This window comes from Nothoprocta perdicaria, unplaced genomic scaffold (genome assembly GCF_003342845.1).
Source record: "Nothoprocta perdicaria isolate Ctin4 unplaced genomic scaffold, notPer1 scaffold_0, whole genome shotgun sequence".
Classification (NCBI taxonomy): Eukaryota; Metazoa; Chordata; class Aves; order Tinamiformes; family Tinamidae; genus Nothoprocta; species Nothoprocta perdicaria.
Genome location: NW_020454092.1, coordinates 3,781,160 through 3,796,819, shown reverse-complemented (window position 1 = coordinate 3,796,819; position 15,660 = coordinate 3,781,160). Strand labels below are relative to the sequence as shown.

Below are 15,660 nucleotides of genomic sequence, written 5' to 3'. Positions count from 1 at the left end.
AGAACTGAACACAGTACTCCAGGTGCGGCCTCACCAGAGCTGAGTAGAGGGGCAGAATCACCTCCCTTGACCTGCTGGCAACGCTCCTCCTGATGCAGGCCAGGATGCCATTGGCCTTCTTGGCCACGAGGGCACACTGCTCACTCATGGTTAACTTAGTGTCAACCAGGACTCCCAGGTCCCTCTCCGTGGAGGTGCTTTCCAGCAGGTAAACATATGATGCCTGACAGCTTGAAGCGTGGATATACAACCTTATGCATTGCAACTCCTCAACTGACAAAGTAATATAGCTTGTAAGCAAATCTCTATGTCAGCAGCCCTTAACGTTGTGAATGTTACAACTTGGGCTATGGCAGCCACAAAATTGATCCTGTGCTGGCTCATTTTGCTTTGCCAGGTGCTTCATTGTTTGATATTATTTTTCATCGTGCTGAAGTCATCCATAATTTGTGCCACTTATTATTAAAATGTCTATGAAATTAATGTGCAATGTGCACCCATGGGATATTTAGGAAGCTGTTTCATCCTTTGCACAGATAGGCTGGTTCTGTGGCATCAGCTTTTACAAAAGCTCTTATAATACAAGGATCAAACCCTGGGTTTACAGTTGGTTATGCCCAGCTCAACCTCTTGCTCAGCTCCCTTGGGGTTTTGCTGCTTGCAGGGATGCTGATCTCACATAAGCAAGAGGCTGATGCCACGGGGGAAAACGCAGCAGCAGCAGCAGCAGCTGCCACAAAGCGCTTCTCTCTGCTAAACCTCAGTCTTAGCATCTTTGTGAGAAGGGTTTTAGCATTGAAGGACTTTCAGCAACAGTTTTCTCTTACTCCAGATTAGCTCTAAAACGGTTCCCTTCTTACTTTGCTAGTATTTAATGGAAGTTTGCCTGTACTCTTAATATAAGAGTTCTCTGAGTCTTTATTCAGCATCACTGCATGTACAACTTCTCCTTCCTTGTTCCCAAATTCCAAACAAGCCCAGGTCGTGCCAACTAAGGGCAAACAAACTGGAGAACCTGGATGCTTGGCTAGGAGTCTCCATGAGATTCCAACAGCCTATGGAGGAGTGAGAGGGTGAGCGCTGGGGGACATATTCCTGCTACAGAAGTCTCCCAACTTTCTGTGTTGATTTGGCAATACAAGTGGAACATCTGACTTGGGATGGAAAAGCTTTTCAGCACAGCAGGGTACTGCCTTGTAGTTTAGTGGAGTAGATCTGACATAAGTGCAGAAGTATATTGCTTGTCATGTTGATAGAATAAGATTCATCCATGTCCCAAATGTTGAATGCATGAAAGGCTTTAAATAGATAGGAAGAGTTTGAGGATAAAATGTTTTAATAAAATCCATCTTAAGTTTAGCAGCAACAGTGATATTCTGTCCCTCCAAAAGAATATTGAGAAGTTTGTGAGACTTTTTTAAACCTTTAGATAAATTTGATATATAACCTTGGTTTCAAAAGCTTAGAATTTCAGGAGAAAAAATGAAAGACTCCATTCTCTGTTGCTCAGGATCATGCAGATGTTTGGCTATGTGACATATACAGTTATGGCGTTGATACTTGACTGTATGGCAATTAGAAATTATAGCAATTTAGACTTACATGTGAAAAATCTGTCTTTTTAATGTGCTACATGGTATTCAGAAATAAAAAAAAATCTGTGGTTTGATTGCCTTGTAGAAGATTAAAGAAGCAATATGCAGTTAACCTGGCTTTAAGCTGATTGTTAAAATACACAGCACAGTACGCCACTGAAGAACTACTAAAATGTAATTAGGGCTGAATGCATGTCATAGTATTTGTCATGGAAAAATTTGAAAGTAATGAAATTTCAAGCAAAAATGATAAAAAAGTCAGAGACCTGGGCATAGGGCAATTCAAAATTAGGTGAAATTATATGGTAAGTTATAGCGTATGACAGATCAAAATGTTGTAACCATATTTTTAAGATGACATAAGCTCTGCTGCTTAGCTGACAGCAAAGAGTACTATAGAGATACCAAAAGAGAAGGATTTTATTAAGCAAAAGTGACTATTTTCCATTGTAGCAGGTGTAAGTATTTTACTCTGCTGTAATTCCATGTCTGCTTATCATAGAGGCAATTACAAAACAAGTTAATTCAATATAAATACTCTCTTTTCAAAAAGTTTGTGTATCCAGGAAAAATAAATGTTTCTAAGATATTAAAAATTCTGATTCTGTGGACATGTAAATATCCATAAATCACTTTTAAGGAATCAAAATTCTGGAGATAAGATTAAAGTTTCCTGGGTTTAGGTGCTTCACAAAGGTGTCTGGACACCTTTGGTAAGAAGGATACTTGGTAAGAAGGTAGATTTCGAAGCAGACCTCTTTAGTCAACTGAGAAAAAAGACTGTTCTACAAGGTACTTTAGAAGAGCTAAATGTGGATACCTAGAGGTAAGTGATGTGAAAATGCTGCCAGAAAATCAAAAATTTTGTACCCAGCAGACCCAGGAGAAGATATGCCAAGAATTTGGAGGGCTGAATTTAGGTGATGTTTAAGCTGCTACACTTTCATATAGACACCAAAGTGATATTTGCAGTTGGTAGATTTCTATACTTTCAGGCTTCTGAAGATACAAATGCTTTTGGAAACTTCCTGTCCAAATCACTTCTCCTTTAGCTTCACTAATAGCAGTTGTATTATAGACCCTTTCACGTGGATCTTTTGTTTTTACCATAGCTTTTTTTTTTCTTCTTCTTCTTCTTTTCCTTACCTGTTGAGCTGTTCTTGAAGTAAATCTAACCGATTTTCGACTTCCCCGTATATAAAGTCGCTTTCGGTTTCGCAGATGCCCCACGTAACATGGGGCAACGCTGACCGACTCGGGGACTCCTGGTACTCCCTGATGGTCTCCTGCTCCCAGTTTCTTTTGTCAGTGATATCTAACAGAAAACAAAAGTAAAGCAAAGTATGATTTTATAAACGTGCTGATAGAGAAGGGCTGTTGATTGTGAAGTGCATAACTGCCTGATAATGGGCAATTAATAGAGAATTTCATGATGATTCAAACATCCCACTGGTCAGTGTTTCTCAGAACTTTGAACCTCTGTAAATAGGTATGCTGCCTGAAAAGGATCTTTCTTCTTTACCATTATTTAAGGAAAAAAACAATAGTGGTCCCACTAAAAACTTATAAAATTGTAAGATAATGACAGCAATATACTAATATTTTGAAGCCATACATAAACATAACAGGTTTAACAGGCCATGCATAAACGTAACATCCACCTGGATGGCGCCCTGTGCCACATGCTCTAGGTGTGCCTGCTTGAGCGGGAAGGTTGGACTAGATGATCTCTAGAGGTCCCTTCCAATCTTGAATATTCTGTGATTCTGTTTATCTAGTTAACACTACCACAGTTCTGCCATTTAACGACTCCTGTTTCTTTACACTTATATATCTTTTTTACACATATATATTTCCTCTTGCCCTTGAATGCACTATTTAAAGAGTATTTACATTTTAGCTTTTAGTCCTTTTTTTTTTTTTTTTTCTTTTTTTCTTTTTTTTTTTGATTAGCACTAGGACTTGCTGCGTTGCCTGTACAGCAATCGCAACTCATTGCAGTGCACACTGTGGGGAAAGTTCCCAGTCCCAAACTGGCTGCCTTTCCTACCGATGCCTCTAACACTGCTTGTCTTAACAAGCCTAGTGAAGCAGTGTGTTTTCCCTGAGACAGAGGCCATTTAATGCAAGCTTGCAAAGGGACACTGGTTATTACTTTCAAAAGGAAATTGATTTTCACTGATGTAGCAGCTCTTACGTTGCTGTGTAAAGCATGTTTTAGAGGCTCACAGTTCCTGCAGGGTGAAAGGTGCCGGTTCATTTTATTTAATGCTTTGTGATGCTTAAGAGAATGAAGTGCTCTGCAACTGCTGGGTCAGTTGGAGAGTCACTTTAATGCTACTTGAAGCTTCATAATAAAGAATTAATCTATATTTTTCTATTTGAATGAAAAGCAAAATATTGGAGTAAGATATTGGAAACAGATTTTCTACAAGACTAAATAAACCCAAAATGCATAATGAGGATCATGCCAAAGTTTCACCTAGCTCGCACGATTTAATCCCCATTCTAATCCCTTCGATTTTATATGAAATATATAAAGTAGAGGAAATTACACTTTTTATGTGCGAGTCCTTTATTTTTCTCCTGCTGTTAGTGCAAGGTGAGAACTGCTCTTCATTCCCTCCATGCGCAGTGCTGCCCAAGGCCCGTGCTGCTTCTCTCTCCTGATTCTCGGCTCTCTGCATTCAAGCACTGCAGCTCGCTATCACGCATAACTCGGGGGCACTCCTTCCTCTCGCTCACTTTTCTGGCTTTTGCTATTATTTTGCTTAACTTACACCTCTGTGCATTTCTTAATTAGTTTACATTCCTGGCTTCAGGCTCTTTTTTTTTTTTTCCTGTTCATTAAACTCTGGTGGAATATTACAGATCATTTATCATGAGATATATTAGCTGCACATACTCATACTTGATATAGGATGTTTATCTTGCTATAAGCTTTGCAGAGTCTACCAGTGAGATACTTAAGGTGAACAGAGATTTTCCCCACCAGCTCAGCCTTTGTTTCTCTGAGAAATTCTGTTGTTACATAAACAGCAGTAATTGTTTAGTAGCCCTCAAATTCACTTCATTTGCTGTGTTAAAACTTAAGCACCTGATCAGTATAATTCACATTAGGGTCATATCAAGTATTCATAATTATGTAGTTGCATTACTTTATAGAATACATTAGATGTTCATTTAGTGCTGGTTCAAGAGACAGCTGGGCATAGTCCATAGGAGTGCCCCAAATGGACTCGGCTGCAGCTGCTGCTGGAGGAGCAGTTGAGTTTGAATCCCATGTCCCTTGGTTTTCCCTGAATGGTTTGCTCAGAGCTTGCCCTAGTGCATCCCTGCAACTCTTGGCACTGCATGCTGGTAACTCAGCATAGGTTACATTCATTTCACACTTCTGATTTTTTTTTTAAGCAACCATAGGAGCCACAGCCATATTTCAAAGGAAAAAAGAGGAACATCAGAGGAAAATCAGAGTGTGGCTGACATGTATGAGGTTTGTCCAAATGCTATTTAGCCATTCCCTCTTAAATACAGTATCTTTGAGCAGTCTTCCTTGAAACAAATAAATAAATAAATAAAAGAGGAGTAGCAATGACATTTCCTGCTCAGATTTAGAGTTTCAAGTAGACTTATCCAGGAAGGGGAGCTCTCAGTATATAACTCCAAGCGGAGAAGAAACCTTTTTTAATTAGAGAAAGGTGCTTACTGTGTTATCCGATCTTTGGTTAGCGGGTGGTAGAAGGTTTTCTGGAGCTGTAGAGAGTGTTTGAATTTCATATGACACGACCTGGTTTTATGTACAGAATGGAAAGGAGGAGGCGATTTCGTCTTAGCTACCCAGAAACAGCTTCAGCTTCTCAGCCCACTTAAGCCAACACGAGGAAGGAGAAAAGGGGTTTTGGAGAAGCTGCCACACACGGCTCAATTTTCAGTGTCCACGGAAGCTACAAAGCTTTCACCAAAGTGTAGGGAACAAACTTCAACAAATTCAGGGGGGAAATTTAAAACTGTGCCCGTATTTACAATGGATATTGTAAATCCAGTGGATTTACTTTTAGACGTTGAATTTCAGGAATAGAAGCTAATTATATTTATTTCACTGCTTTTTAATGACCTGTAAAACCAAGTTGTTGTTAGGTTTTCTATATAAGATGTCATATGGTAGAATTACGTATTTTCTTATTACATATTTTCCTATACCCAATTATGTTCTTCCAGGAACTGAAGAATCCTAGGCTGAGAATTAAATCAATAAATGTATAATTTGTTTCAAGAATAAATCTTATGGCCCAAATACTGAACAAATGAGAACAGAAAATAGCTTTTTGTTCAGGACATGGATTAGCCATTACATAAAGATTATCAAGACTTCTCATAAAAGACAAGCAATATAAACACATGATTTAAGCAATATTAAAAGTTGCCTTTCAGGATTAGGAGAAAGAAGTTGATTGAATGTCTGCCCACATGACTAAATACCCTATTAATACTACTTCCACTTGTGGACAGTAGTGACCAAAAGTTAAAACAAAATAAAGATAAATTTCTCTTGGTCACAGTAATAATCAATTGTGGAAGGTTTATGTAAATTCATTTATAGGAAAGAATTATAAGATACTGTATTATATGAAGATTATAAATATACCTATATATGTAAATGAAGAATTTATTTCAGAATTTAATTATGTTCATATCTACTTTTATAGAAATTTAAAACTAATTAAAGCTAATTAATAGCAGGAATGAGAATTTAGTTTAAAACATATGTCAATCTGATCTTCTTTCATTGAAATAATTTTTTTTTTTATGGCCTTTTCAGGACTGGTAATGAGCTTTCAAACATATTATAAGAAATGAACAGTTACAAAGCAGAAAAAAAGAAGGTGATCTTAATCAAAATATATAACCTTTAGGCATGCTAAATTTAGCTCAAATAAAATCTGAAGTAGGTTGCCTTGGAAAATGTTGCTATAGCTGCAAGGACAAATTTCTGGCTACCGGCAAGGGAAAGGTAAACTTTCAAATTGTGGTATGTATGCAACAAGTTTGGATGGCTCAGATTTACATGACCCTAGCTAAAGGTGACCAGGCTTCACACAGTCACACCTTTGAAATGTAAAAAATGTATTGTTTGGTCTCATTAATCATGAGGATAGTTTACAGTTATAGCTGAAAAGCCTGAAGTTTATTGACTGATGGTTAAAAGGTTAATTGCTCCAACAGGAAGCAAATTGCATAGGAAAACAGCATTAAACACTGAATACATAATTCTTCCCTTCAGACTGGAACAACTACAACCAAATGTTCAGCAATATTTGAATTGTATATTCTTTTCATTAGTTTCCTGTAACATCAATGAGATGATTTTAGTGTATTAGAAATCATTTCAATTATGTGATTTAACGCTATGTAAAAAATAACTCAAATTGCTTGATCATTGTTGATAATTTTTCATATAAAAAGGCCACATATTTGCTCTTATATTTTATTTACTGGAGTCAAGATTTGTCCTGTGTGTTGTAACGGCATCCCGGTTAATCAACTCATGCAGCAAAATGGAATAACTGTCTTTCAAGCTATTAACAATTAATTTTATTAATTTTTGTGTTCACAAGCTAATTGCCTGAAGACATTTCAGGTTTTCTTTTATGTGACCATCTAGATTCATCGAACTCTCGTTGACTAAGCAGGATTTTGTACTGCCACCAAACCCTGGATTATCAGGCTCTCCTCAAGGTTCCCCTTACAGCTTTGAAAGCAATTTCCGTATAGTTTTGCACAGACATGTAAAAGTGATATCCATTACTGGTGGACAACTTTAAAATATTGTTTAAACAAATTTTCTCAGGCAATCCAGCTACAAGATGATTCATTGATGAAGCCTAGAACAGCCTTTTGGAAGTTTTGTACTCCAGTTTCACAGCCAGTGTAGTAAAGTATATGCATACTCTTTTAGATCCAAAAGTTTTCTATTTACTCACTCATGAAATACTTACAAAGGTAACTACTGTGCAACAAATCAATAGAACCATTCAGAAAATTACTTTTGACAATAAAACCAATGAAGACAACTACTCATACTTTGCAAAATAGCACTCAATTTAATTACCTTTGCAAGAATCGCTTCTTTTGTCAATAAGGATATCTTCTGCTTCATGAACCATTTCCTCAATGTCAACCTCGGTGGTTTTCCCTGTTACAGATGGATAATCAGCTATCCCAGAGAACAGGGGTTTTTGCTCATCTTCAATGGACGACACAAAGGATGACGACCCACTTCTTTTCTCTTCAAAGTGTTTCTTGGTAGATTGATAATACCTGGTGTTGTCCCCTGAGTGTTCAGGATCACTTCGATTATCCTCATTGAAATAACCTGTTAAATAGAAATAGTTGTATCCAATAACATTCAGGTCATACAATTATGTTCCATTTTTTTTTTCTGGCTGAGTATGGAGACTATTATATCAGCTAGGAAGTTCACTGCCTTTTAGAATATCATTACTTTCATGCCTTGACTGATTCCTGAAGACATATTTCTCTCTTGAAGACATATTTCTCTCTTGAGATCCAGGATTTTCAAGTATACAGTAATAGTAATGATTTTTAGTGCATAAGCCATGACTTATGATGCCAAAACTTTCTTATTTTGAAACAATAAAAGTTTAATCCAACACAGCCCTCTTTTTTTTTTTTTTTTTTTTTTTTTTTTTTTTTTCCCCTGCCAGCTAGGATTAGATTTAAGAAAACTCAATAGTCTGAAAGTAACAGATCAAAGTCTGGATACAGATTACAAAAATAGAATTATTATTTCCTTTCCTCTTCTGATTTTCCACATTCTTGGGCACTTCTCATAATATTCACAGGCCAACAATCACGGATGTTAGATTCGGAATCAGAGCTACCTGTTTAAATGATGCCCACGTAACAGCATCTTTACAGATTATTCTTTGTTCAGCTAAATAAAGGGCATGCTGATTATTGTCATATGTATGTATATATATAGAGAGAGAACTGTTATGGGAGAGAGAAGACATTTTGATACAAAAAGAAAAGAATTTCCAATCTGTCTTTCTGGAAGCATCTTCCAGAATAATTTGCCAAAAATTTCCAAATTCATTAAACTTTAATATTAATTGTGATTCTTTGATCATCATCCAATTCTTTTGGTAAGAAAAGTACATAACACAGTGCAGTATATATGGTAAGAAAGCACCAATCAAGTTCAGAATTAATCTTTCATTATTTATACTCAAGTTTTGAGGCAAGGTACAGCAAGTTCAGTCCTCTTGTGAAGTGGCAAATAAAACTATAGATTTAAAGCAGGTGTCTTTAAAAAGATGCATTGTAAACAAGTTAAATACGATTTAATCCCAAGAATGATTATTTATGAATAGAGGGAACTCATGATCTGTCTTCAGCATACATGTGAAGCTAATTTCAAATCCAGTGTTTGGTTTTACTATTTTTAACTGAAATATCAAGAGTTCTGGTATTTATTCAAAACATATTTTAGCAGGATAGCCTCAACAACATATAAATAGTGTAACTAGTTTGCATTAACTTCCTGGGGAGACAGCATGATTTCCCATCTGCTTTGGGCTAATTACTTATCAACATAGTGCTGGAATGCCTGTGGTCTTTACAGACTAGTGCAATGGCAAGTACAAAATTCAGTATATTCCCATGGTTTCCTCTTTGGTTTTTTTTTTTTTTTTTTTGAATATTGTTTATATAGAAATGCAGCTGTGGCCTCATCTAATCTTTATCTGCATACAGAGAGAATGCAATATGTGTACTGAGCATGCTGGACATCAGTGAGCGGTGAGGGCAGGTAATAGTGACTTCAACGAAGCCACCGTCCAGGTTATTCTGCTGTAACTGTTCCCTCTGCAATCCCTAAGGTCTGTTAGCACAGCCCTGATCTGAACTTGCTAGGTTTGCTGTTAAGTAGCAGCACTGGCTCTAAGTATCAGTGGTGATACTGCAATATGGCTAAGGCATCAACACAAATGCAAACAGACTGGCTCTTGGGGGACGTTTGGACTGCGCAGTGAGTCCCATATCCCCTATGTTCTGCAATCCCATCACTAAAATTGTATAGAAAACAAAAAAGTGTTCTAAGAAAATTCTAACGTAGATATCTCCTACAGTTTTTCTTGTAGGAATATATGTGAAATACACACAGCCACACCAAAGTAAATTGTCTTAATTACTGCTATACAGACTTTAACCTGTGAAAAAGAGCTTATAATGAAAGCTTGAAATTACCATTTTTAGGGTAATGTTTTATGTTCTTGGGTACAGTTAGTTGTGCATTAACTGGAGCAGTAATGAGCACTCTGTGGAATACAAATCAATCAGTGGACTAATTTTAAGGTGAACTCACTGGGACTCCAACAGCAAAGAAAAAATTGTATAGTAGCTAAGTATAGCAGACTGACTTATCTGCCATATTTATAGAGTACTAAAATATCCAGAAACGAGAAGCCAGAGTCTGCTAACATTTACAGTGCTGTAAAACCAGGATAATTCAATTGGTGTCCCTGCATTTAATCCTACGTATACCAAAACAACAAAGTGTTTTCTTTTCCAAATTGTTTTCTTTTCCAAATTGCCAGTGGGTAGGAAACACACTGGCATCAGCAAGAAAGCAGAAGTCCGAAGACAGTAAGGTCCTGCCTATGGAAGTTAAAGAAAAAAGCTTTTGTTTGCCAGCTGATTTATTTCAGAACATGCATCTTTGGCTTTGGTCCATCTGCTTGCCCTTACTTCCCCTTCCACCCTGGTGCTTCCTCCTTCCTGATTCCAAGCTTCACTCTCTGATTCTGATCATTACAACTATTTTTCACTAGAAACAAAATGTTTTCTTGAATCTGATTATTCTGTAACTTCCTGCTTTACCCAACACATTTACAAACATCACTTACACTCTCTATAGGAATCATTTTAGCCTACTATGTGTTTTAGGTGCCTGCCAGTTTTACAGGCAAGAAAGTTGGTGCCCTGCTTCTTCCTCTGGCAATTGAAGGGAGGAAGCCTGGGCTGTCATGTGGGCCAACATATTTAGATATGACAGATTCACAGAAATATTGGGGTAATGATTACCTCAATGATTACCCCAATGGTGGGACTGGCTTGGTGTAATGATTACCAAAGATCAGATGAGTTTCTTGTGTGTGCCATGGTCAGCCTGCAGTACCGCAGTTTTGCGCTACTCACAGAATGAGTCTGCAGGAGCCAGACTTGCTCTTTATGCACTACTGTGCTGCACACAATCTCGGGGAAAGTGTCAGTAATCCATTACATGTGGAGCAGCATATTTTAATATTACTGTAATTTCATTAACTAGAATTTGTCATACTTAATCAGGCTAGCTATCTAGCCTAGTGCTTCAGAAGAAGGTAAATTTTTCCTCCCTTTTTCAGCCATCCAATAAAAAGCCCCATAATATGCATAGACAAATTCAATTTGCTACAGGAAATGAGGTGAATGACTTCCTCAGCCCCACAGAAAGCAATTTATATCCCAAACTCTGAGACAGATAATCCTGATCATTAACATGATCTGCATAACTATAAATCTGTTCAGCAGACATGACATCTTCCCATCCCTTTGAAAAATCCTACCATATCATTTTTCTCTACACCAAGTAAGTTTCTGCATAAGAAGAACTGCATATTGTGACTTTGATGGGGAGTCAATTGCTGAAAAACAGTCTGTAGATCTTTAGATTCCCCCAAAATATTTTGATTTAACAGTCTTTCTTGTCTTATATTCACAGATCTTCCTGAGATGGTTGAGCTCTCTTTCCTACAAGTGAACAAAATCTTTGCTAGGGCACAAGAGTGTTTGTTAGCTGTTCTTTAATACAAAAATTCAATTGCCTTATTAGATAGCAGAAAAATGACTTATATGCCCACTCATGCATCAGTGGCATCAAATACTGAGACTGAAAAGTCAGTGATCAAGCATTTCAGGTAGGACTTTACATATGAAACCATGAACAGGATTCAGAAAGTGCAAGATCTCAGAAATGTGAAAAATTAATTTGAGTGGTGCTGTTCAAACCATGCTTATGTTTCCCACCATATAGTTAGGAAATGTAAATGACTGACAAAATCACTCAGGGAAAATGAGAATCCTGATTCCTGCAATCACAGGAATTACTGGGAAAAGAACAATATAATTGAAATATATATAATATTTATATAACACCTAAAAATATTGTTCCTGCGGAGCCTAATATATAAAGCAATGTGATTACACAGAAGGCTACTTGGGATGCATACAGGCCCAGCTACTCTACAGAATGCCTATATAGGATTTTAACACTCCCAGACAGCTAATTTTAATATTCCTACTACTTTTCTTTGTGTAGTTGAACCTGACAGTCATGGAGTACATTGCTAAGTATGATTGCTTTTCTGGTTCCTTGTGAAATACGCTTGAAGATTATAGCACTGGTCAAATTAATAGAATGTTGAGTATTGTTACTACCAGAAATCTGCCAATTAAATTGCTATTAAATATTGTTAACACTAGAAAATTGTCTGCTCTTTGGATTAATTTTCATGCATGAGAACTTATTCATTAAAATGGGTAAAATAGGGTAAAATCAGAAATGCTGTGTGCATGAAGAAAGGAAAGTAGTCTGAGAACTGTACAAAATGTCTGTTGAATTGCCTGAGAGGTTCATAATCTAAATATTCCCCAGAGGGTCACAGCTACTAAACTAGAAATTGGTTACTGTCAGGAACAGCAATTGGTTCTAAAGTTTTGAGAACAATCTGCAAATTCAGAAGTTAGGTGCCAGAAACTGCACTGCTAACAACAGTTGTATAAACAACTCTGAAAAAGAAAACTTTTGTATATCACATATGCTGAGCTAATAATGAAAAGATATAATTAAGAATAAACACAGCCACTCAGAGTGAGGAATTCCTTATGTTCTTAACACATTTTCTTCCCCTACTTTTCCCTCACTTTTACTTGTTAAGGGCCTTTTCACATTTCCCTCCAATCTTTAGGACCTCCTACTTAACTGCAAAGTGTTCTGTCAGATCTTTATGTGATACTTAACTAACACCAAGGAAAAATGATGTCTGTCTAGAAGCTAATTTAGGAAGATAATTGTTTCTATTCCTGGAAAAAGTGGGTTATTGGTGCTATTTTAGGAAAGCCAAAAATTTTCTCCTCTCATTAGTATAAGTGTTTAAAGCTCTTACTTTTCTGTGGCTGTCATTAATGATAGAAGAAACCTTTAATTCCAAAGTGTATTTTCAATTATAATTTGGGAACACCTAAGTCTTCATTGGGAAACACAAAGTGTTTGGGTAGTTTATTTTTCCTGTGATGTATTTCTTCTTTGGGCTATGAAGGTTTGGGTGATTGTGGAATCAGGAAACAAGAGAAGATACTAAAGCTTCCCTCCACCATCCAGAGCTAAAGACTGGCTAAATTTTACATAAAGACCCATGATCCTTTTTCTAAATGGACTGTAATAGGAATAGAGCTAACGGTGAATAACAGAATTTCAGAAACATACTTAAAAAGGCAAGAATTAAAGTGAACATGCAATCATTCATTTATTCCTTTGTGCTATACTATTCCTTTGTACAATGAACTAAGGTAGGGAGCAAGTGATAGCCGTTTCTCTTTTTCTTTGCTCTGTTTGATTTTGTATCAACTTTGCTGTTAATTAGATAATAATGTAAGAACAATTTTTGGCAAGGAAATAATGACATGCTTATAAATTAGAAGTACTGAAATATAAATATGCATTTTGAAAGGTATGCAGAGTAAACACCAAAGCACTGCTATCAAGTTTAGAAATCCTTTCTTTTATGAGAAACCTAGTTTTCACACTAAGATTCTTTTTACTTTTTTTTCACAGGATGGCTACTGGTATATTTGACTGCATACACCATTCCTATCCGATGTGGCCTCTGGAAACAGGCTCCCTGGGAGTGACTCCTGGAAACAAGACTCTTGTAGAAGCTCCCTGAGGTGACTCCGAGGCACTGTGGTAACAGCAGTAACGATAATAGGAGCAGATGGAAAACTGCACTGATAGGCTCTCCGATGACCATAAACTTTTTGTCAGCAGTTTCATGCTGAAGGTAAGATTTAGGGACATGCAATCGTGATTCTAGTCGTATGCTGCCTGCCTAGATTATTTTAACCTAGCCAGTTAAATAAAGGACAGAGTGAATATTAAAACTCTTTTCTAGTAAAACCCAAATAGGCTTCATTAGCATAATACCAATGTTCTAACAGGGTTAAGCAGGAGCTTCATTTCTTTTTTGCTGATTCTTCTATTTTCTTTCTGGGGACATGACCTACAGTGATTGACTGTATCATCTGTTCCCAAAATATGCATTTAAAAATACAAACTTGGTTAAGGGAAGAAGGATGGGAGAAAGTGGGGTAGCTGCCATGTAAATAAAGCCAGATTTTTTTTTTTTTTTTTTTTTCCCAGACTCTCAGAACTGCTTAATCTCATTTCAGGAGAAATCAGCTCCCTCAAACTTCCCTTGTGTTCTGTATTGTCAGCCATGGGCTCTGGATACTTTGTGTAATAATGCTATGTTGGGAAGGCTCGGCCTCTTTGCATGGGTACTCCCTACATACCAAACACATTCAAGATAGTTGTGCTAATGAAGATTCAGCTAAAAGCTTAGAGCTCTGGCTTCTGTGGTTGCACTGAGAATAGATAAGTAGAGAGTTTGGGGAAAGTCTGGTCTGGACTTTAAATTAAGATCTAGTACCCATTTAAGCTCATGTGTTTAACAGTATGCTTAAAACTAAACATTGTAAAATGCTTTTTATAGCCTATTTGATTGTTGTGGTCTATGTCAAAAAGGCAAGTGTATTTAAAGAACTCAGTACTGGGATTTCATAAAAACTATTTTTTTTCTAGTGGACTTTTAAAATCACATCCAAGGAAATGAAAATTCCTTGTTATCAGTTCCCTGACCAGCAGACAAGGGAGTTAAAGATCAGGTATTACCTGTTAACTGAATTCACGGTTACTAATATAACAATATAATTCCATGGGGGTTCTTATTATCCTCTTAGCTAGAGTCTATGGATGATGTTCTTGTCTTGGGATTACAGATGAAAATCCAGGGTAAGGATTTATTTCAATGAGTTCATCGTTACCTTCCCAGTTAGGATGTCTGCATGGACTTAGCCAGCATTTTAATTATCTGGGATAAGATGGAAGGATTTTATATATTCTGTCAAAAGACAAAAGGTTATGATTTGACTAGATAACCTGTGTATCCCAGATCAGCTTTCTCCTGAGTCAGAGTTCATGTCTCTAGAGTTTGACAAGAATTATGTGAGTACTTAGAACAGACCCAGAGCTTTGATAGTCTTCAGTTAAGGATCATAAGAATAAAATATAAATGAAAAGAATACCTTTTCAAGAGGAAAACTGGGCAGTGAAACAGTCCCAAGGAAGGGACATTTCTAGAGATGACACTAACAAAAAGTTAAACAAAATGTTAGCAAAAATAATACTGCTTGAATTCCAGTAAGCCTTTTCAAAGCTCTCATCTCATTGTTTTTTTGGTGATGTTCTGACTGTGACTCTGTATTTTTTTCACCTATATATTTGGAACTCATGCTTTTGCAATCAGTTCTAATGATGGCCTGTTCATCATGGAAAAAGAGATCTGTATTCGGAACTACAGGAACTAACAAAACTCTTGCCCCTATATATCACTCGTGAACTGACCTAACTCTCAGAGAATGGCTGAAGGAAAAGGGAAAAGAGGATTGTGTCCTGCACTGCTGAAAAAAGGCAACTGAATGTAGATGAAGCAGCAAATTGTCCCTCAGTTATTAGTGAAGACCCTGCTGAAAGCTTCGTTTGGAAGCATCGTTCAAGAGTACTGCCTAATTCAAGCAGTTACAAAGTTACTGGCTTTCTTCCAGCAGTTACGGCAACTGGCTAAAGCTGCACCTGCACCTGTGCAAGGAATATCATCCGTTATTTCACAAGACCTGCAATGAATCTCTTGGGCAGGAGGAGATAGAAGCTGGTACGTAGTGTACCTGA

The 15,660-nt window shown here is 37.0% G+C and overlaps 1 protein-coding gene across 1 annotated transcript in view; it reads right to left on the bottom strand.

Annotated features, from left to right (window-relative positions):
• Positions 1-15,660, bottom strand: part of KCNH7 (potassium voltage-gated channel subfamily H member 7) — a 58,289-nt gene that overhangs the window by 3,814 nt on the left and 38,815 nt on the right. Inside the window, exons 9-10 of the mRNA XM_026038487.1 lie at positions 7,705-7,968; positions 2,742-2,910 (exon numbers count right to left, since the gene is read on the bottom strand). Coding sequence (XP_025894272.1) covers positions 2,742-2,910; positions 7,705-7,968 — 433 coding nt within the window. The remainder of the gene's footprint in view (positions 1-2,741; positions 2,911-7,704; positions 7,969-15,660) is intronic.